Source organism: Perissodus microlepis, chromosome 12, assembly GCF_051167445.1.
Source record: "Perissodus microlepis isolate ML-2025 ecotype Zambia chromosome 12, ASM5116744v1, whole genome shotgun sequence".
Lineage (NCBI taxonomy): Eukaryota > Metazoa > Chordata > Actinopteri > Cichliformes > Cichlidae > Perissodus > Perissodus microlepis.
In genome coordinates, this window is record NC_140472.1 from 20,953,061 (window position 1) to 20,973,167 (window position 20,107).

Sequence of the window (20,107 nt, forward strand, 5' to 3'; positions counted from 1 at the left end):
TGCTTTCTTGAACATGAGTTCATTGCACTCAAATGAAAGTTTAATCCACAGAGTACCTTTAGGATGTGGTGGAATAGTGTATATATGCTTATCAAATGTAAGGGCAGCAGCACTCTCATATGCATGTAAAAATGCTTCATTTGTACATGAGGATGAGATCTAAAAAAATATAAGAAAAATATTTATCTCCCAGACTTAATCAAATACAATATTCATATTACTGGATAAGTCCTCTGACAACTTTCGACTCTAATACTTAAGTTGTCTGACAGGTTTGTATAATATGATTCAGCAAAATCAAAAACTATACTATAAATCACCTTATGCACACTTTAGGAAAAACTGTGATAAAATGATCATCCTTTGGACAAAAATCCTATAATCTGACATCATGTAAAGACTCTCAGTCATATCCGTCCAATGATTTTCTTCACTTTTGCAAGATGAACAGACTGGATCAACAGTTTGAGCAGACAAGTGACAAAGAGAAGTAGAAAATTTATTGCAGTATTTGTTCCACCAAAAGGGTATGAATCCCCTTTCCTCTTATTACTAGGGTGACCTAATACAACAAAATCTACATTTACAAAATATCCTCCTGCAATAGGCCACATATACTGCATGCGTAGTTCGAAATAGAATAAATTATATTCAGAGGACTCTGCCATTGTACAGCATGGACAAATAAAAGTGAACAAAAATAAAAATTCTTGTTTTTTTGTTTGTTTTTTGTCATCTGTTTTTTTCCTCAAATATCTAAAAGCTAAAAGGAAAAAACCATCCGGTTGCTAGTAGTATAATAAACTCCAAAAACACTTTAATAAGAACATCAAAAAGACTAATTTCCAACATTCACTTAAGGTTTTATTCTTTTTTTTTTACAGCTTTTTTGTCTTCAGAGATATAAACATTTTAATTTTTTGTCGTGTTAAACTATGATACAGTGGGAGTAGAAATGAGCGACTAGAATCTGCTGCACAACAGCGAAGGAGCTCCCACAACAATGTCGACAAAACATTTCCCTCCAGGTCTCGTCTCTGATAGCCTTTTAAGGGATAATCGGGATGAATTATTCCTTTAATGCCTTCAGGATTCTATCCTCTGAACTTGTACACAAACGAAACATGAGCAGTCCCTCTAATATAAGTCTTATGTTTTGTGTCATTTTTGCAAGAATAACTCATGTAAAAGTATGTAGTGTCAAATATTCTTGCCCTCATGTTTTCTTACAAAAATGAGGAAGGAGAGAGGGAGGGTAGGAATCCAGTGAAGTTTGGCTGTGTTGTTGGAGGTGGCAGGTTGAGGAGGAGGAGAAGGAGCAGGAGCAGTGAAGAGGAGGATTTATAATAAAGTAGAAATGGAACAGGGGAACCAAAAAAAAAGAAGAAAAAAAACAAAACAAAAAACCCCACCACATTGGAGCCATTAGCTAGCCCCTCCTTCCCGTGCTGCATACAGTGAGCGTAAAGTCTGTACTACTTTGTTGCTCAGTTTGTGGTTGCTGGTCAAGGCAATCTTCTTGTAAATGATGTCCGACTCCTTAATAGTGTCCACCCAAGGCACCAGTTTTCGGCCATCACGTTTCTTGGCTTCTGCCCAGGGCCCCGAGTACGAACCAGCCATCCAGTGGATGCTGTACCCATTTGAGGTCTTTTGGATGACTCGAGCTATCTGCGGCCGGTCTTTATATTTGGGGCAGCAAAGCGCAATCACATCCATAACCTCCACTGTCTCACTCATCCGACCAGGATCCGAGGAGTCACCTGCTCGCCTTGACTTTCGAGAGGACTGTAGAGAGCAAAGAACAAAAAAAAATTTTTTTTTAAAGAAATTTCCTTAATTTCCTCAATTGCTTTTAATTAGCATTTTACAAAAAGAGTGTGTATCCATTTATCTCACCCCTGGGGTCCTCTCGTCACCATCACTATCATCATCATCCGTCTCTGGTCCGGCCTGATTGCGCGGACTCGGTCCTGACAGGGGGCCGGAGCCTCCCAATAGAGCATTTATGGCTTTGTTTCTGATGTTCGCACTGGCAGATGCTTCCCCCTCCTCATCCTCTTCATCTGGGTCCAGATGTTCCATCAGAACTTTGAACTGTGAAAAGTAAAAAGACAAGAAACCAACTTTGAGACGAAGCTTCAGGCTAATCAGCAGTTATAACACTGCAAACCAAATATTGAATAAAGGGCAAAACTCATATTCACTGCAGTCTGTTTGAATTAGAGATGGACCGATCCGGTATTACATATCGGTATCGGTCCGATACTGACCTATATTACTGGATCGGATATCGGTGAGAAATAAAAAATCTAATCCGATCCATTAAATATCACGAAAGCACCTCACAAAACTTGCGACATGGCGTAACTCAGCTCATAACCTTAGCACGTTGGAGCAGTATGCATCACGTGATAGAGAGGCTGTGGCGTGCGAGACCTGTCAGCGGTCTGATTGAGCATTTGGATCCTTGCTACCAAGCCGGCATTTCATCTCCGAGAAAGTTATCCCAGAGAGAAGTAAAGCAAGTGTGTAAGTTCATCTCTGAATGTTTGTAAAGCATTCACACGTTAAGCTTAACAACCGATTTATGGAGCGACTGCCTCTTCTCTCTCTCCATCTCCTGTTGCTACTTCAATCATGAAACTGATCAATGATCAGCTGATCGGCTTTTCTGTCGCAACTCCCGTCTCTCTTGTTTGTTTATGGCCGACTTTGCACCAGAAAGGGGAAACCAGTGGCTGAACAACAGCAGCACGTTTAAGCTTGATAAGCTGTTGTTAGAATTTATTTAATATTACTTTCTACACCAGGATCCTTTTCTACGCAGCTGACGGCTGGTAACTGTGCAGGGGCGGATCTAGCAAGGTTATGCCAGGGGGCCAGATAGGGCATTAACGGGGAAAAGGGGGCACAAAGACATACTTTTCTTTCTTATTGTAATTTAAAATGTCTAGCTTTTATTAAATAATTATCTGAATCTTACACCCAAAGTTTTAATCTGATGTAAAATGTATAGTAGTCCATTACTGTATATAGTAACTATTAAGTCTAATATACCCTAGTAAGCTATAGTACTTTTCCCTTTGGAAAGGTACCATCTGTGCAGTCTGCAGTTCTGTTGAAGAAAGATGTTGAATCTACTTAATTATTGTGGAAAAATAATTGATTTCTGTGCCTTTATTTTTTTATCACATGCATTAAATTAAAGTTGATTACGTCGATTAAGCATCGCGAGGGTGGGGGGTGGTTCCCTTTTTTTTTTTTTTTTGCTGGGAGTTGGCAACTCTTACTTACTTAGGTTGCTTAATATTTCTGCTAAGTACTCTTTAAAATACCAGGATAGGGAGGATGGAGTAGGTTTAAGTTTATTAGATCGATCAGTATTGCTGAACTATGAAATATTTTGGGTGCAGTGTATTTTTTGCATACAGCCGTAACAGAATAGCTTTAGTGGGGGTTTTTTTTTAACTTGAGTATGAACTTATACAAAATGCAGCAAGATATTAAAAAAAACAAAAAACAGTTTTATTGATTAAAAAATACACTATATCGGATTCATATCGGTATCGGCAGATATCCAAATTTATAATATCGGTATCGGACATAAAATGTGGTATCGTGCCATCTCTAGTTTGAATCGCAAATTTAAGGCAAAACTCATATTTTAGTAAGTTCAGTAAGTAAGAAAAAATTATTAAAAAACATTTTTGTGTGATAATTAAATTCTACACTAAACTCGTGTATGTAACTGCTTAGAGGACAGACAATAATATAAACCAGTGAACTCAAAACACTTTAGTCAGGCTGATTAAGCTTTGTTACTTACATCTAGATACTGTTTGACTATCTGCTTCTTTACACCATCTGTCAGCGTGGCGTGAGCCATGTTGTTGGAGATAAAGTCGATGGTTTGTCGTGGGTGAAAGTGAATGTTGCCTTTTCTGTTCACTGCCTTGTCGTACACCTTGGCTGACTCTGTTGGAGAGTATTTCTGGATTTTACTGTTGGAAGACAAAACATTTTTTGGTCAGTTGTAGAAGTCACAAGGTCCCATTTTGGCAGATGTTCTGAGTTTGTTAAATCAATCCACAATTACTAACCTGTCAGAGAATCCATATTGGTTTTTCAGATGCTGTTTGAGCACCAGCAGAAGCAGAATGCCCTGAACTGCGTTTGCAAAGTCCAAGAGACCTGTGGGATTATCTGGGAGGAGCCTCATTACTTTCTCCACATCGTCCACATCCAAATCCTCCAGATCAGACTCGGACTCCGAGCTCTCCGAGTTTGCAACAGGTTTTTTCGTCTTTTTTGGCCGTCGTACCACATCGTCGTCAGTGTCTTCATTGTCCTCACCGTTGCTGTTCTCTGCATCTTCACTCCTCCAAGAGTCGCAGTTCATCTTTTCCTCCTCATCCTCTCCATCTGATGTGTTCTTCCACTCTTTCTTGACCTTTTTCTCCTTACGTCTTGGTTCCTTTAGAAGAAGCTGGACAGAAAGGACAATCTATTAATATTTATTTTTGTTCCAGCAGTGTAATTCTCTGGATTTAAAAAAAAGAATAAATCTCAGGTCTTCCCCACCTCTTTAAAGGTTTGCAACAAGTTGCTGCCAGAGACGGACAGGGTGATGTCTATATGGTGCATGATGAAGAGAGGCTCCTCCTGGCTCTGGTATGGAAAACAAGCAAGGTTGTCTGCGATAAACAGGAGCATGTTTACGTCCGTCTTCTGCAGAAAGAAAAGAAATGTGGAGCTTGATCAAAAGTTAGCACTTGGTACAAAATAACAGTGCAATATTACCCAATTTGAGGTCAAATGCTCATACATAAAAGTTAACTGTGTATAGTGAAATCAGAAAAGATGTAATATTGTAGACTGAACTTCAGCATTTGTCGCTTAATAAAAAGGTCTTCCTTTAAGATCAGTGTTATCCAAGCTCAGCAACCAGAGGAATCTGAAAGCTCATGTTTTCATTTGTCTGGATTCCCTTTTCTCGCTTTACATTTGGCCTAATATGGGTATTATTGTACACATTGTGTTGTTCTGATTTGTTGTAATTCTATCTAGTTGTAACCAGCGGCATTTCTAGACTAATTTACATTTGCATAATGATGTCAGGCTAGTTCTAACCTTAAGAGTTGTCATAACACACCAGTTATTACACTTACCACAAAGCAAAGAACTCAAAGTATATTTTTTACATTGCATACAGTTAATTAGGAAACACCATTTGGCACTAAGGAGTCATAACATGTGCTAAGATGAATGCTGGTTAACTCACAGCACTGTCATCAAAGAGGTTCAGCAGCGAGATGAGAAAAGCCCTCCGGTGTTGTCGGTTCCCCCGGATCATAGTGAAGAGGTGGGAGCAGAGTGCCGAGTGGGTCTCGTCCTGTCTGAATCCTCTTATGATGGATTTACGAGATGAATTAATGGACTGCTGCAAACTGTATGACATCTTCATCCCAGCAACTGCCTTCATCTGTCATAAAATATATTGGGTGACGAGTGTTAGAAACACAGCATTTCTATAACTACTGGAACAATTATTGTACTGATAATGTTCCTTTTTTTTTAAAAAAGTATCATGTACATTCACTTTATTAAAAGAAAAGTGAATAAATGAATGGCTGTGGTACATTTATCATTAGATTAGACCAAAATCCTGAATGTTATGTTTTTTGATCTTCTTTACAGCAGAAGATCCAGAACATGATCTCTCAAGAGACTGGAAACTGTTCTGGCATTAAATGGTGCAGTGGGTAGAATAAATGTTGTGATCTGTACAGGGTGTACCCTGCCTTTCACCCTGACACACCTGGATAGGCTCTAGCACCCCAAAACTCTGAACTGGACAAGCGGTTAAGAAAATGCACGGATGGATTTTTTAGTCACATAAATCTAAGGCTCATCTTGTCCATACTGTATTACTGTTATTCTGGTTGTTTTTTGCAGCTGTTTGTGCTAAAGGTAAAGAGGGTTAAAAGAAGACGACAAAAAAAACAAAAAGTAACAAGGTAAGACCTAAATCTGGAATGCGAAAAAATGAAAAACACCAACTCACGTGGATGAATCCTGTGTACTTCTTGTCAATCTCCACCAGCTGCTGGTCTGCTTTGTTCCTCATGCTGGGCTCTGGGTCTGTTCCCATTGCAATGAGGTAAGGTACACACTACACAGACAGGATAAAAGCAGTGAAGTTCACATGCATATGTATTTTACTTCTGTTCATGAAAAAAAGAGAAAACAGATTAAAATGAAAGTAACTAGTGATTTTACAATAACTACAAACTAATGAATATTGGTTAGCTTTAAGATGCTTGCATACAAAAAGTGCTATCAATAGACCAAACACAAACAACTATTTATTGATAGTGATATAATAATGACACGTGACAAGTTCTTGCTTTCAATTACCTGTACAGGATGGATGAGACCCTGGTTGAGCGTGAGAGCTATGACGTTGAGAGCAAAGTGACGTACGCTGGATTGGGTGTGGAAGAAAGCCTCCAACACCTGCTTTAAATAAAGCTGCATAATGGAGCTGCTCATCCCCGAAGAGATGTCTCCCATCTCCTTCAGATCCTCTTGTTTGGACATTTTCTTCCCTACAAGTACAAAAAAACATAAAATATACAGATTGTCCCTTCTAGACGATGTTCATTTTTATATAGTAAAGTAATAAAATCACTTGAATTGACAAAATGTTATAACAAGCATATTATTCACTGTGGAACATAGATGATGACGTCTAAAAGCTGTTTAAAAAACAAATCTACTTACATTCTCTGTCTGCTTCCTGCATCCGCGTGTCTTCCTCCTGAAGGTATGTCTGGAGGTTTTTGAGGATCTGAATTTTGAGGTTAATTGAGGAGCCACTGTCAGCCAGGATGCCATTATACAAAGACTTCACCTCAGGCATAAACATCTGGCTGGGATGCATGATCACAAGGAAACCTGTGTGAAAAGAATAACAAAGATCAAATACATGTAAAAATAAGTAAATGACACATCCTTCTATATAATCTCAACCTGCTGTGGCCAGGGAATCATTTGCTCATCTCTGGTCTTTATATTATAGTCCTATAAGCTGGTAAAATGACACTGTAGGTCCTGGAGTCAGTCTAATCACATTAAAAAAACATTATGTTCTTACCTAAGCCAATGATGGCTTTGGTCTTGACCTCCTCATCTTCATGCTTGGTGAAGTATAGCAGCAGCTCAAGAACTTTCTCCTTGATAACAACCTTGACAACATGTCAACACATAATTATGAAACTGCAGACATTTTCATACATTTTTTTTTAAACAGCAATCATAAAGTTGCATAATGAGCTGCTTCATCATAGCCAATCGTGGTTGTGGACAAGATCCTCAAAGAAGAAGATAACTGGACGTAAAGCTGTAATCCAATTTAGACCCAGTTTTCATTTGAAATGTTAATTTCTAATCAATAATTAATAATTAACTACTACCCTACCTTGGTGGTGCCCTTGAACTCTTCCAGATCAAAATCAAAGTGTCGGGCCAGGGCACCCACGGTGAAGAGGGATCGCAGCAGGAAAGGCTTGTTTGCTACCAACTTTGTGTCGTTTGGGTCCTCCTGATGCTGAACCTTCAGCCTGTTAAGTGCACCTAAGAGGGGACGAAAAAAAACATTTGAATGGAATTTTTTAAATTCCAGTTTATAGGCCTTTTGCAATTTTTTTTGGAGAACTTGTGGCTAAACTAAATCCACTCTTCTGAAGAAAGAGTGGGATATAAATAGTTACATTTCTTTGGCTTTTGAATGGATTAAGGTGGCACTTCAGCAGAGCTATGCTATCCCTATAAAACACAAACATTATTACTCCGGGCATTAGCATCTCTCACCATAGAATCTGTTGAAGCAAGCCCACACAAACTTATAGTTGTGTGTGACTTTGTTCACAACGGCTCCGAGACAGCTCACACAGTGTTGGACCACCTGAACACAGGAAGACAAACCATCATGTTACCTCTTTAACAAAACTGGTTACAGCTTATATACTTAAATTGGGCAAACTTATATAAACTTGTTAAAACACTGCTGCCACGCACCGTCATGCCATATTTGATGATGAGCTTCATGAGGTCTTCTTCAATGGTTGCAAGGAAAGTTGCACTGGGGTGCTCCATCAGAGGAACCACAAGCTCCAAAATCTTTGCCACATTACAGATAACCATGAAGTCATTGGCAGTCTGCAGGGGAAACAAAATATGAATGTTATAAAAGTATATTAGGAAAAATCAACTCCAAGAAAGTACTCCTTCTCCCTTTCAATCGAATCATTAACTTAACAACTGAATTATCTTTACAAATCAACAATATAAAGTTATAGTATACTAGTAAACATTATCAAATTAATAACTCTTCAAGAACAAAAAAACGTTAGTAATTTTGAAACAACTTACATTACACTTTGTCGTCAGGTAGGGTTGCATGGTCATAGCATGTTTGACCATAAGCTGGGCGCTGATCTTGCTGAACAAGTACAAGGTGGTGATACACGCCACTAGCCGTGTTGAGTTCACCCCCTTGTTCTCTATAGAGGGAAAAGGAGTTAACAATACATGCAAAATTACAGTACAAGTACAATGCTTAGGCAAGGATATATGTTTACATTTAAATATATAACAATATATATCCAAACATACCTGCAAGAGACTCCTCGTATTTAAGGATGTGTTCAACCAGATTGTCGACGAGCTGAACACAAGCCTTTTCGGCTGGCTTATATGATGCGTCCTCTTCAGATTTGAGGAGCTAAAGAAAGGAGAAAAATGTTTATAAGGTTTTAAACAATAGCAGATCTCAAAACAGATATCTATTATATAATGAAGCTCAAATGCTAACATTTTGAAGAAGCTGTTCAAACCAATCATAGCCGGTGTCTCGACAGGCTGCAACCTAAAGACATCAGAGGAAATGATTAATAATATGCAATCATCAACTACTGGTTGAGAACTGACACCCTGCTGTTTTTTTTACATTTATAATTTTAAATCATTCAACAAAGTGGTAATTCAGTTAAATGTACCACATCAGTGATGTTGAGAATCTTCCTGGTCATGGTTTCTTTGTCATGGGCTGGAGTTGGAGTAAACCACAGCTTCTGGAATGTCTCATTCACCAGTTTCTATAAATAAGAAATGCAATAATAAAAAAAATGAAATAATAAATATCTACAAAGAATTCTATGAAGAATGGAAGGCACGTCTTAACAACCATCTGTAAGCAGATCCATACCTTAATTCCTTCCTCGTCATTGACCCTGCGGATCATCTTCACGCACATCTCAGTAATCTTACTGAAGGTCGGTTGCTCCAGACAAATATCTCTGAGGATTTTGATCACCCGTTTTCTCACACTGATACCAGTGTCCTAAAATAAAAAGCAATTAAATTAATAAACTGAAGTATCATTTTTAAAATGAATTTTAAAAAAAGGCTCCTACAATGTTTATAAGAGAAATGTATGCATTTGGTGTAGTAGCATTTTTTCACCAACAGGTGGCAGAATAAGACTGTAATGAAGAGTGAACTTCTCATGAACCCACTTCAACATTTCCATGACAACAGGGACAACAATCTCAACTGTTCACTTCCCAGATGCTAAGCACAGAGAGTAACTAGAAAGACTTTGAGTTCACCTGAATTTTAGTACAAACAGCATGTTGTCACGTGTGCTTTTTAATCCTAAAATCTTAAACTGCTGCTGGAAAACAGATTTAAATAACTCACGCAATAGAAAACCCGAAACTGCCCTATTAACCATTTTTTTTAAGACGAAATACATTTCTGATGTACACTTGGTGTACCCTCCTCCAAAACAAAACAAACCCCAACCAAACACAAAACAAGCCAACAACCGCATTACTAGCCCAGAAGAAGTGTGCAGCAATCAGAGAAAAACACAATATTTACATGTATGCAGTTTATCAACAGACATACGAGTATTACTAGTATTGATCTGTGTAAGAAACCATCCTGCAGGTGCTAGGGACAGCTTAACAATGAAAGCACAGGTGAAGGGCCAAGCAAAAACACAGCAACTAAAAGCCCACAGTACAATGATGAATGTGCCAAAACAGTGTAAAAGCTAAAATAATTATAGTAATAATAATTCTAATGCTATTTTTCCTCATTATCTATGGAAAAACATCAGGTATGTCCATATCAATCAATTGGTACAGAATTGAAAAATGTTAGCTATTCTGACAAATGCACTAAGTCCTAAACCCAGCATCCTAATGTCACACTCAAGGTGTGGTGGACATCATCACACGATGGACCTAGCATGTGAAGTCACAGCTGTGTTTTTTGCTTTTGCACCTTTAGCACCTATATGCAAACCACAGCATAACTGGGAATAAGTGACTAACTGGAGAACTTACCAGTATCCTCTCTATGAGCATGTCGTAATATTGCTCAGTGAGTTGGGGTCTGCTGAGCACAAACTTGCCCAGCAGCTCTACAGCTGCCTCTCTCACACTGGTGGAGTTGTCCATTAAACGACCATGGACACCACGCTGCATGTCGGACTGCAGACAAAGAGAGCAATCAGTCAGCATATAGCAAACTACAAGAATTGACTATGTGCACGTTAGCATATGCTACTTCCGGTGCGGAAACTCCTGTGGGGAGCTTTGTTTCCGGTGTCCTAGTCACGCCCTGTTTACGGTCCAAAACAAGTTAAGCAAATGAATGAATCAAGCGGCGATTTACATTTCTATAGATGTCTTGGGCATTTACCCAATATATCTGTAAATGATGTTCATCGACTTGTCGATATTTTTTCCCCGTGCGTCAGAGCAAAACAGAAAAGGGATTCAAATGTTATATTTCTCAGCTGTCCCTCGTTTATCGCGGGTGTTATGTTCTAAAAATAACCAGCGATAGGTGAAATCAAGTAGCCAATTTTATTTTTTGACGGTGCAAAACGTTTCGTGGACATTGTGGACATACAGCACTGCACTTCAGAGTCACACTGCTAGCGATCGATGCAGCGATTCTGTACTGTACAGGAGAGACGTCACGGAGGAGATCGTCTGCAGCGATCAGGACGCAGGACACAATGTGACGTAAAAAAAAAACGTGCAAACTTGCACTAAAAAAATCTGTGAAACAGCGAGGTGAAAGGTGAACCGTGTTATTAGCGAGGGACCGCTGTAATTTTGAAGGTAAGTCACAACATACCCTTCGTAAATACTAATGTATAGAAACCGTTACCAGCAATCATTCATTTTTTGTGTGGCTTTTTTCACAGTTTGTTAACATGCTGTGTAGGTGTGTACTTGACTAGCTGATATCGACATAACGGGGAAACATCTGGTTTGACTATTCTTCACCTGTAGTTTGAATGCTGAACATTTGCCTGTTTAAATCATAAGACCAGTCACTATACAGAGATGTGCTTCTGAATGTGGACGATGTGTCTTCTGCTGCAGTAATGCAGTTCTGCTTGTGTTGAGTGATGTAAACAACTGATCGATCTAAACTCTTTAAACGTCAAAATTGATCATTAGATTTTTTATGACACAACAGCGGTGAGTGTTCCCACCTTCTGCTCTTTGTAACTTAACGCGATCTTTCCGTTTTTGAGTTTTGGACATGATTTTGGAGTAGATCTTCGCAGTAGCGATTGACCGCAAAGTAAAGCTACCGGAAATGTACAACCCCACATCCGGTCTCAAACCAGGAAGTTTTCTCGTGCACAGGGTCAATTACAAGATACCTTCTGAACAGAATGCTGCAGAATAAGAAGTACACTTTGAAAGAGCAAAGCCATACAAAGAATATAAGTTAAGACAGCATCATGTGCAGTAAAAAAAAAAATGTTAACAATTAATGCACTTGCTACTATAAACAGAGATAGAGACATACCCTTGCCAGTATGCTGGGATCAACAGCCACGACCTCAGACAGACATTTCATGGCTTTAGTCCTTACAGCGATGGCACTTTCTCCAAGGACTCGTAAAATCTGGTAAAGAACAAAGAATGTTTATGTTTCCCTCTGGGGGGGGATTGAAATGCTTTTGCTAAAAAGAAAATCACACTCTTACCTGTGTTAAATAAATATCAAAGCTCTGGGCGAACGGCCTCATAGAGGCCAAATAACGCACAATCAAACAGGCATCTTCATAGTCCACAGTGTCAGAGTTCATTCTGTTGAGAAGCAGGTTACAGATTTGCACAGTCACACAACTGCACTTGTGCAAATAAAAGAAAGTACACTGCTGATATATCGCACATTCTTACTTCAGTGTGGTGAAATGAGCTGGCGTGGTCTTAATGATGTTGCGCAGGAACTTCTTGCGCTTCTCAGCACGCTGCATAATTTCTCCGGTAGCTTCCACCTCCTTGGCATGTTGCGGGCCGTCTGAAGAGTCTTCGTCCTTTGGATTCTGGTTACGCATGGACTTTTCAGCCTCGGTGGTGGCATCGCGGAACCACTGAGCAATGTAAAACTTTCTAGCAAACTAGAATGCAAAACAGGTCTCAGTATTACATTCATAGCATTCAAAGAAAATAATTACTTGCAGTAAGGAACATTTTTATTTGCACACAGAGATAACATGAGCAAATACCGTTTTAAACCATTTAAGATATGTCTTCTTATTTAAGAGAAGAAAGATTTATTAATATGGTAGTTTCCAACAGATTCCTCAAAAGCCAGTTCAAATGCAATGTGAAACTTATATCTAAACCTTAAAGAGTTCACCACATTCAACCTAATGAAAATACCCACCACCAGTGAGGCATCTGTCTCAGCGTTCTCCTCCAAGTAGTCCAGCAGAGCCTTCTGTAGCTGTTGGGTCTCATCGCTGCCTTGAGACTTTAGACGGGGAAGAATAAGTGGGAAAATATGTTTATTGTGCCAAATGGTAGGAATGTAAATCATCAAGCAAGAACACATTTTCTGCTTTTTACTCATTTCTGTCCCCATAAAAAACAAGTAAACAGTATCCTAAATCATTAAATGCAAAGCTGTCCTTTTACCTCTTGTACGATACGATCAATTGATCTCTGGTCCATCTTGCTCGTCACTGCATCCTTCCTCAGACGTGCAGCCACTGTGCCCAGATAGTCTAGAGATGCTACTCTCAGAGCCATCTCTGTCTGCTTATTACTGAACTGGTGTACCTAATAGGAGAAAAAGGCACAGGGATGGATGAACACAGGAACACTCTCATTTAAAAGCCAAACCGAAAAAAAACCCTGCTGTCATAAAGTTGATTTTCATAAACCACAGAGGTCAAGTTTGATCAACTGTGACACAAATGTTTTGAAAATGTTGTATAAAATAGGAACATTTGCTTTCCTGGAGCCTCCATGACTTTTAACAAAGTCATCTCTTGCTATTAATCTGGATCGTCTGTTCTCGGAAACACTGAGAAAAATACTTGCATTTCCAGTTTAAAGAAAGATCTTAGTCATGCTAACCAGCAGTCTCCCAAGCAAACTGAGCAGCAGCTCTGCAGCAGGCCATTCTGGTTTGTTCACTGTTGAAAGTAGGTCCTGGACAAAGTTCTCAAATAATGGACGGTAATCTTCTTCTCCCTGCTTGCTGCCACACCTGAGGGAGGCAAAAAAAGGAAGAAAGGGGATAAATAACAGGAAAATAACTGGACCAATCAGAGAGCATAATGAGAAATGATTAATGGTAACAATTATAATCAAGGTCAGACGGCCAACGATCAGAATTAAGACAGAAGTTTTAATACGGCTGAACAAGCTGGCAGAATACATCTGGAAAATCCTATAGAGTTACAGCTACTTCAAAACGTTCCTAGTTTGTCTCAATGTTGACTGATGACAAAAGGGATCTTAGCAACATTCAACAGTGTCATCAAAAAGTATAAATAGGAAGAAAACAATCTGAAATTACTTTTTAAGGAAGACTGAGAGGAAGTTTTGCGCAGTTCTCATTGCCGTCTCATAAGAGTTTGTTATCAACACGTCCTGATCCACCTGAAAACAAAAAAGAGCTCTTGAGCAAATGGTGTGTCTGACTGCATGTATTGAATAAAACTATATTTGCTGATGTTTGTATGGGTTTTCATGTCAGCTTGTGCACCTACCTTGGTGTCATACTCTTCAAAAACATCTTTGTCACTGGGTAGGTGGACCACACACTGGATCAGCTGCAGAACCAGTGCTGTTACCATTTGGATGTACATCGGTTCTCCATCCTGGTCTGAACTGTTCAGCCTAAAACACAGAAGGTCAGGATAAGTCATAATTTACTAGCATTGCACAATCCAGTAAAAAAACATCAACACGTCTGCACAATTTTTATTTCTACATTGATGGTCAGACAATTCTCAAAGCTCTCAATTCATGCACTAACCTGGCAACTCTGAATAGCCTCATATTTATGTGAATTAGTGTGAAAATGGGTTACCTGAAATTCCTGAGGGAGCGTTTGCTGGTGGGCAGTCTGGCCAAAGAGGTAAAGATCTCCTCAAGGATCAGCTGCCGGTGCTTCTCATAACGTGAGAACACCTATATACAGCAGAATATGAAAAAAAAAAATGTAAAAAGATAAAAATTGCAAAATAACATTCTGGACCAAATGCCCTAAAAGGATGCTTTTAAATAAACACTGAATTTTTGTGCAGACGTACCGCTGTAACTAGTTTAATGGCACACAGCTGAAGCTCACTGACATTCTCTACAAAGAATGGAGTGATTCCCATAGAAGAAACCTGGAAGAACGGGACATGCACAATATGAGAAATCATGCAAAATGCAATGCATGTCTGCATGTCTGACTTAAACTAACGTACTAAGTGCAACACTCTTAGCATTTACCTGGAGGATGGTGGTGTCTGTAAGCAACTGTATCTCTAGGAGCTCAGAGATGTTGCTGACAATGTCACACACTTTGTTGTATAACATGACTATGACACGCTGCTTGTGCGTGGAGCATTTTGCACGCTTTGCCTTCGAGCTCAACATGCCACCTATAAAAACAACAGAAGTCTGTTAATTTTTTAAAAGATAATGAACATAATAAGAAAATTAAAAATCTTAAATTAAGAAATACTATAATTTTGCAAGCTGAAAAAAAATTGTTCCTGATTTCATAAAGCAATCATCTATTTCAGTTTGTCAAACTGGCACTGGCTTATTTATCATTTGGCCTACTACTAATGTTAAGTTTATGAAGAGTTTCTAAAGTTAATAAAGAAAAATGAATGCAGAATTCTTCCTGTACCTCCATGCGGGTCCACCCTGTAGACTGGATCATACTGTGGATACAGTGTGTTCTGAAGATGAAACTTTGTGTACTGCAGCACCCGCTCTATGACATCTTCTATGTAGACAGCCTTCGGCATGTGTGCTGAGGTCATAATGTTCAGAGCTGTCAAACAGGCATCTGCAGACTTTGTGACTCTCTCCATTATCAGATCTCTCCAAAGTCTTTCCTCGTCTTCAGCGTCATGGTCCTGTGGTTAAAAAGTAAAGAATGTGAACACTTTCTACATCAATAAACCAGTGTCAGAATGAGGAAGGCTATTATGTATTTCAGGAAGAAATCTGGAGTATTTTTTATGATTGTCAGCTACTTCAGCATTATTATGTTTTGTTCATGGTCTCTGTATATAGATTTTCGCAGTGCATCACTGCAGGGAGAAAAATACTCCAGATATTAGGTAATGCTGAAAGAATAAGAAAAATAGGAAAAGGGAGGAAGGGCACCCACATGGTTCATCATGGTGGATAGCTTGGACCCATCCTGGATATTCTTTTCAAGGATATTCAGAAGCTTCACCAACTTGTCTGATGGGATCTGTAAGAACAGACACTGGTTTTTAGATCTACATCTGAAGAACCATTACAAACCCACAACATCCCAAATGATGTTTTTTAATGAATAAATAGAATATAGTACCCTGCTGGAGATGCCCATGGCCTTAATTTTGGCAGATTCGCTACCCAGCTCATTCAGCTGGTGTTTACCAAGCAGCAATTCCTGAGGTATCTCATCATCGTCTCCTGCTAGAAAACATAAACCAATAAATTAGGACTAAACTCTAATAAAATAAAAGAAAACCAACATACCCACATTGACAGTCAGTACTGATACTTACCCATAGTAGTAAAATCCACATCCTCCAGATTTTCCAGTATGTTGTCAATGCTTGCCAAGAACCTCTTGAATGTAGAAGAGTCCATCAGTTCTTCTTGGGTCAGCTTGGGTTCATAAGCTTTCCGTTTCTTCTGCTTCTCCTTCATCTTCATTTTTCTGGCAACTAAGTGTGAGAAAAAATTATGTTGATATTTTTTGGGGGGGTGTGCAAGAAAAAAATCTGCTGTCAAGTTTTTCACATATCAGATTTACCTGATACTATTAAGCAAAATTAAGGTGGCATTTATTTTTATGCATTTAAACATGTAAACAACTCCACAATCAAAAATGGCAGTTTGACTTAATTCTGAACACCCAACAAAAGGCATAATAATCTTTTCTACTACACATGTTTCAGAAGGGAAACAAAGATCATTTGTAGCACTTAAATTACAGACCTTCACTCATGCTCGGAGGCGGCGAATCTTCCTCAGATGAGTCTCGGTAGCGGCTCCCTGATCCTCGGCGGCTGTCTCGGTGCCCACTTTTCCGGTGTTCCCCTGACCCTCTGCGCTCCCTCTCTTCGAACTCCCAAGCTCTGTCTTTCTCTCTGCGCTGCCGCTTCCTTGCAGCTGTAGAGATTTAGCATAAAATAATAAGGCCTAAACTCTGAAAAAAGAAGCTAAATTAAAAAAAATAAATAAATTCTCACATCTAGTAAAAGAACCTGCAAGAAATAGTTTGGTATAAGTTAGAATTGAATGAATTGACTCACACTCTCCAGTTGCGTCATAGTCTTCATCGGAGCTGACCTCAGCATATTTGGGCCTCTCATTTACTGTGCTTCGTTTCCTCTTGTTCATCTTTACCCTTTCACATAAGGGCATGGTAGACTCGATCTCTGCCAGCAGCTCTGGGGGCAGCTCCTTCAAAACTGCTGGGTCCATACCACCTGAAAATTTGACAATAATATTATACAATTATTAGCAAAATAATTTCATTGTATAGAGCAGACTTTCCCAAAGTGTGGGGCCCACCCCCTAGGGGGGGCGCAGAGCCATGGCAGGGGGGCGCGATATGAAAAGGGGGGGGGGGGGACACAAACGCTTGGACACTGCTAGCACGGGGCGCCCACAGAAACGCAAGCAGGAGATGAAGCATAACTGAATGGGCCTAGCAAAAAAAGTTTGGGAACCACTGGTATAGAGTGAAAAAACACATTGTAAATATAATTTAAAAACAGCTTCTTACTTTTGCCGGACTTTCCTGAGGAGAGTCGGTTCTTTCCAGACTTGCTGTGCCGAATGATCCTCTGGATCTGGTCAACTGATAGCTTTTTTAGAACCACTACAGGCTTGGGGCGCTTCTCCAAGTCCTGCACCAATCCCAGCCTCTCCAGTTTAACTTTTGGCTGGCCCCACATATGACTTTCAGTCGATCCACTGCCTTCCTTGTCACGATTGATCTGGGAGGAAAAAATAAGATAGGAGTGAGAAAAAAAACATCCAGTATAGTCAAGTTCAAAAATCAATATGTTCCACACTTCACACAATTAGAAAGAAAACATGGGCTTCATTCAGAACAGAAAATAAGGTGTGAATAATGACTCAAACTGAAATGAAATTGGTGATTTTGATGTTAGTTTCCAGTGTCTTGATAGCAAAGCACAAAGATATATTCCACTGTTTTTCCAAAAATATCCAGGTCTTAACTTGTAGAACAAACAGTGAACACATCGTGTTGTCGACACTGCAGTGCAGTCCCACTTCTAATTGGGAGTGACAAGCCAAAACTTTTGGATGTTCCCACTTGTATTGCGCTTGCAGTGCAACAAGTAATTTGTGCTAATTGTGCTAAGTGAAAAGTGGGAGTGAGCAGCAGCTCATTGATGCAACCTTTGTTCACATTAAGAATATATTTAAGAAGCTTTGTCAAGTCCACAAATCCTTAGTAACTGAATAACATTTAAATACCTAACCAGCTTTTTTAACATCATTTCAGTCATCGTACCACTCTTGATCTTCAACGTCATGTCAACAATCTGGGCATAAAATTTCTTACAACGTGATTTTTCCCATGATTGTCCTCATAGTCAACCCGTTATGAGGACAGTCATAAATTCTTAGTGAACACTGCACTGGCAGCCTTTCCTACACAACCATAGACAGACATGCTCTGTCAATTACCAGCTAAATCATTGCTAAGTACTACTAAGAACTTCCAGATGTCTATTCACTACAGAACCACTGGTGTTGTCCAGCCCCACCTCCAAGTCTAGCCTCGCCTCTATCCTAACCACAGAGAGCTCTTAAACTTCAACCACTTGAACTTCTAATCTGAAGAGAGTGCATATATAGTTTGATTATGTCTGGATAATTTAAGCATAGAAATTGAAGCATTTTGTGCGCTTTTTCTTTGGCATCGCCAGTCAAGATGGACAGGAAAGTCAGGCCTAGTACATAACCAAAAAGAGGACTAGCCAGAAAGGACAAAACCTTTGGCAGAGGGGTCACACTCAACCAGGTGAAGTGCTTACAGAAATGATTTACTTGCATGCAATCCCCCCCACAAAAAAAAACAGCAGTGGAAGATTTCTTTAGATGTGCTTGCTTTCATTCATACAAGATAAACAAAATAATTGCCTCTACTTTTTCTACTCTAAAAGACAGTTAAGTGTGGTTAATGTGTTAAAGGAAATTAAAGACCAACACCGAGAATAAAAAAAGGCTTACAAATGGGAAACTAAAACCAAAAGAGTGTATAATGGTATGATTTGGTTTTGTGAGATTGCAGGCAGTGACAGCTGAATGATTGGTAGGTGGGTAGATATTTGTTTTGGGTCAGCCCAGATCACCTTAGGGATCTGGAAGTTCTTCAGTGCGCCACTATGCCCTCCCAGAAGCTGAGCAGGGAAAGAATCTGGAAGTTTAGCACCAGAAGCTGACGAGGGGAGTTTGGAACCATCTTGTCTACTGCTGCTCCGACCAGGGTCTCCAGTGGAGGAAGCCCTGAAGCCAGACCTATCTCGATCGCTTCGGGAGCGAGAATCAGGGGACCGCCTGTCTCGGCCAGTCTCACTCCGATGCCTCCTATCCCTGTCAGACTCACGGTCCCTGTTTGACGACTTGGGCAATTCTCCACGTCTGTCTGAGGACTTCTCATCATGTCTGTGCTTTGAGGATTCCCGACCTTCTCTCCTGCTGTCATGCTTATCGACCCTGTTCTTGATGACTTCCGGTCGTCCATCTGGTTTCAATCGCAAAACTGTGTCAGAACCCTCCACAGCAGCTGGCCCACTAGCTGGTTCTTCAGGCCAGCGTTGGGCCTCAAGGGCAGGGACAGGGGCAGCCAGACAGGGGTCGAGCTGACCATCAGCTCGGCCTGCCTGCTGGAGGTCGATGCTCACCATGAGGGGAGGGCGGCTGGCACCGTTCCCAGCTGCAGTGGCCTCTTGCGGAGTCAGTTTGCCAGCATTGCCCCCTCCTGTTGATCCGCTGCCCGGGGCACCTGTGGGCCCACCTGGTCCCCCTGCACCTGGTTCCAGGGGAAAGGAGTCCTGCTTTCTCTTCTTCAGTGGCTTGTCTGTAAAGAGAGAGACAAATAATTAAAATTAAATACCATGACAAGATGTTATAATTCAAAGAAAAACATTTTTAGCTGTAGAGTTATATGTAAATGTTAATTCTATGTGAACTTCTCTTACACACCTTTATCTTGCACCTCCTTGGAGCACTTCTCACTAGCAGCCTCTCGTTCTATCCTTTCAATTTCAGCAAGTGCATCCAGCTCTGCCTCATCATAAGGGGAACTGGGAGGCTGAAGTCCACTGGCACCACCTACTTGCTGCTGATGTTGCAGCCGCGCTCCCAGATTTTGCTGGAGAACAGGAACCTGCTGAAAGCCCAGTTCTGCCTCCATATTGTCTGAGTTCTGATCCATGCCTGGCATAACATCACCTGAGATATTAACAGAAACACTTTACGTGGTTGGATTCAAAAGGGGTGGT

General features: G+C 40.1%; 1 protein-coding gene across 4 annotated transcripts in view; it reads right to left on the reverse strand.

The window, feature by feature from the left end:
* Positions 1–478: 478 nt before the first annotated feature.
* The window catches only part of nipbla (NIPBL cohesin loading factor a), a 28,657-nt gene continuing 9,028 nt past the window's right edge, over positions 479–20,107 (reverse strand). For 2 of the 4 annotated variants that reach the window (XM_084945669.1, XM_084945668.1), the window contains exons 11-49: positions 19,809–20,057; positions 18,956–19,683; positions 17,353–17,566; positions 16,877–17,053; positions 16,560–16,733; positions 16,124–16,285; positions 15,925–16,031; positions 15,736–15,822; positions 15,247–15,478; positions 14,841–14,992; positions 14,654–14,734; positions 14,431–14,531; positions 14,108–14,237; positions 13,915–13,997; positions 13,470–13,602; positions 13,026–13,169; positions 12,775–12,861; positions 12,285–12,505; positions 12,089–12,191; positions 11,908–12,006; positions 10,419–10,565; positions 9,272–9,406; positions 9,063–9,161; positions 8,879–8,932; positions 8,680–8,788; positions 8,437–8,567; positions 8,083–8,223; positions 7,876–7,969; positions 7,484–7,638; positions 7,160–7,250; positions 6,787–6,960; positions 6,421–6,611; positions 6,068–6,175; positions 5,285–5,485; positions 4,585–4,731; positions 4,104–4,489; positions 3,830–4,004; positions 1,900–2,097; positions 479–1,788 (exon numbers count right to left, since the gene is read on the reverse strand). In XM_084945669.1, the coding sequence (XP_084801795.1) occupies positions 1,426–1,788; positions 1,900–2,097; positions 3,830–4,004; positions 4,104–4,489; positions 4,585–4,731; positions 5,285–5,485; positions 6,068–6,175; positions 6,421–6,611; positions 6,787–6,960; positions 7,160–7,250; positions 7,484–7,638; positions 7,876–7,969; positions 8,083–8,223; positions 8,437–8,567; positions 8,680–8,788; positions 8,879–8,932; positions 9,063–9,161; positions 9,272–9,406; positions 10,419–10,565; positions 11,908–12,006; positions 12,089–12,191; positions 12,285–12,505; positions 12,775–12,861; positions 13,026–13,169; positions 13,470–13,602; positions 13,915–13,997; positions 14,108–14,237; positions 14,431–14,531; positions 14,654–14,734; positions 14,841–14,992; positions 15,247–15,478; positions 15,736–15,822; positions 15,925–16,031; positions 16,124–16,285; positions 16,560–16,733; positions 16,877–17,053; positions 17,353–17,566; positions 18,956–19,683; positions 19,809–20,057 (6,563 nt within the window). In that variant the 3' untranslated portion in view covers positions 479–1,425. The remainder of the gene's footprint in view (positions 1,789–1,899; positions 2,098–3,829; positions 4,005–4,103; positions 4,490–4,584; positions 4,732–5,284; positions 5,486–6,067; positions 6,176–6,420; positions 6,612–6,786; positions 6,961–7,159; positions 7,251–7,483; positions 7,639–7,875; positions 7,970–8,082; positions 8,224–8,436; positions 8,568–8,679; positions 8,789–8,878; positions 8,933–9,062; positions 9,162–9,271; positions 9,407–10,418; positions 10,566–11,907; positions 12,007–12,088; positions 12,192–12,284; positions 12,506–12,774; positions 12,862–13,025; positions 13,170–13,469; positions 13,603–13,914; positions 13,998–14,107; positions 14,238–14,430; positions 14,532–14,653; positions 14,735–14,840; positions 14,993–15,246; positions 15,479–15,735; positions 15,823–15,924; positions 16,032–16,123; positions 16,286–16,559; positions 16,734–16,876; positions 17,054–17,352; positions 17,567–18,955; positions 19,684–19,808; positions 20,058–20,107) is intronic. The other 2 variants (XM_084945671.1, XM_084945670.1) reach the window with 2 other exon arrangements.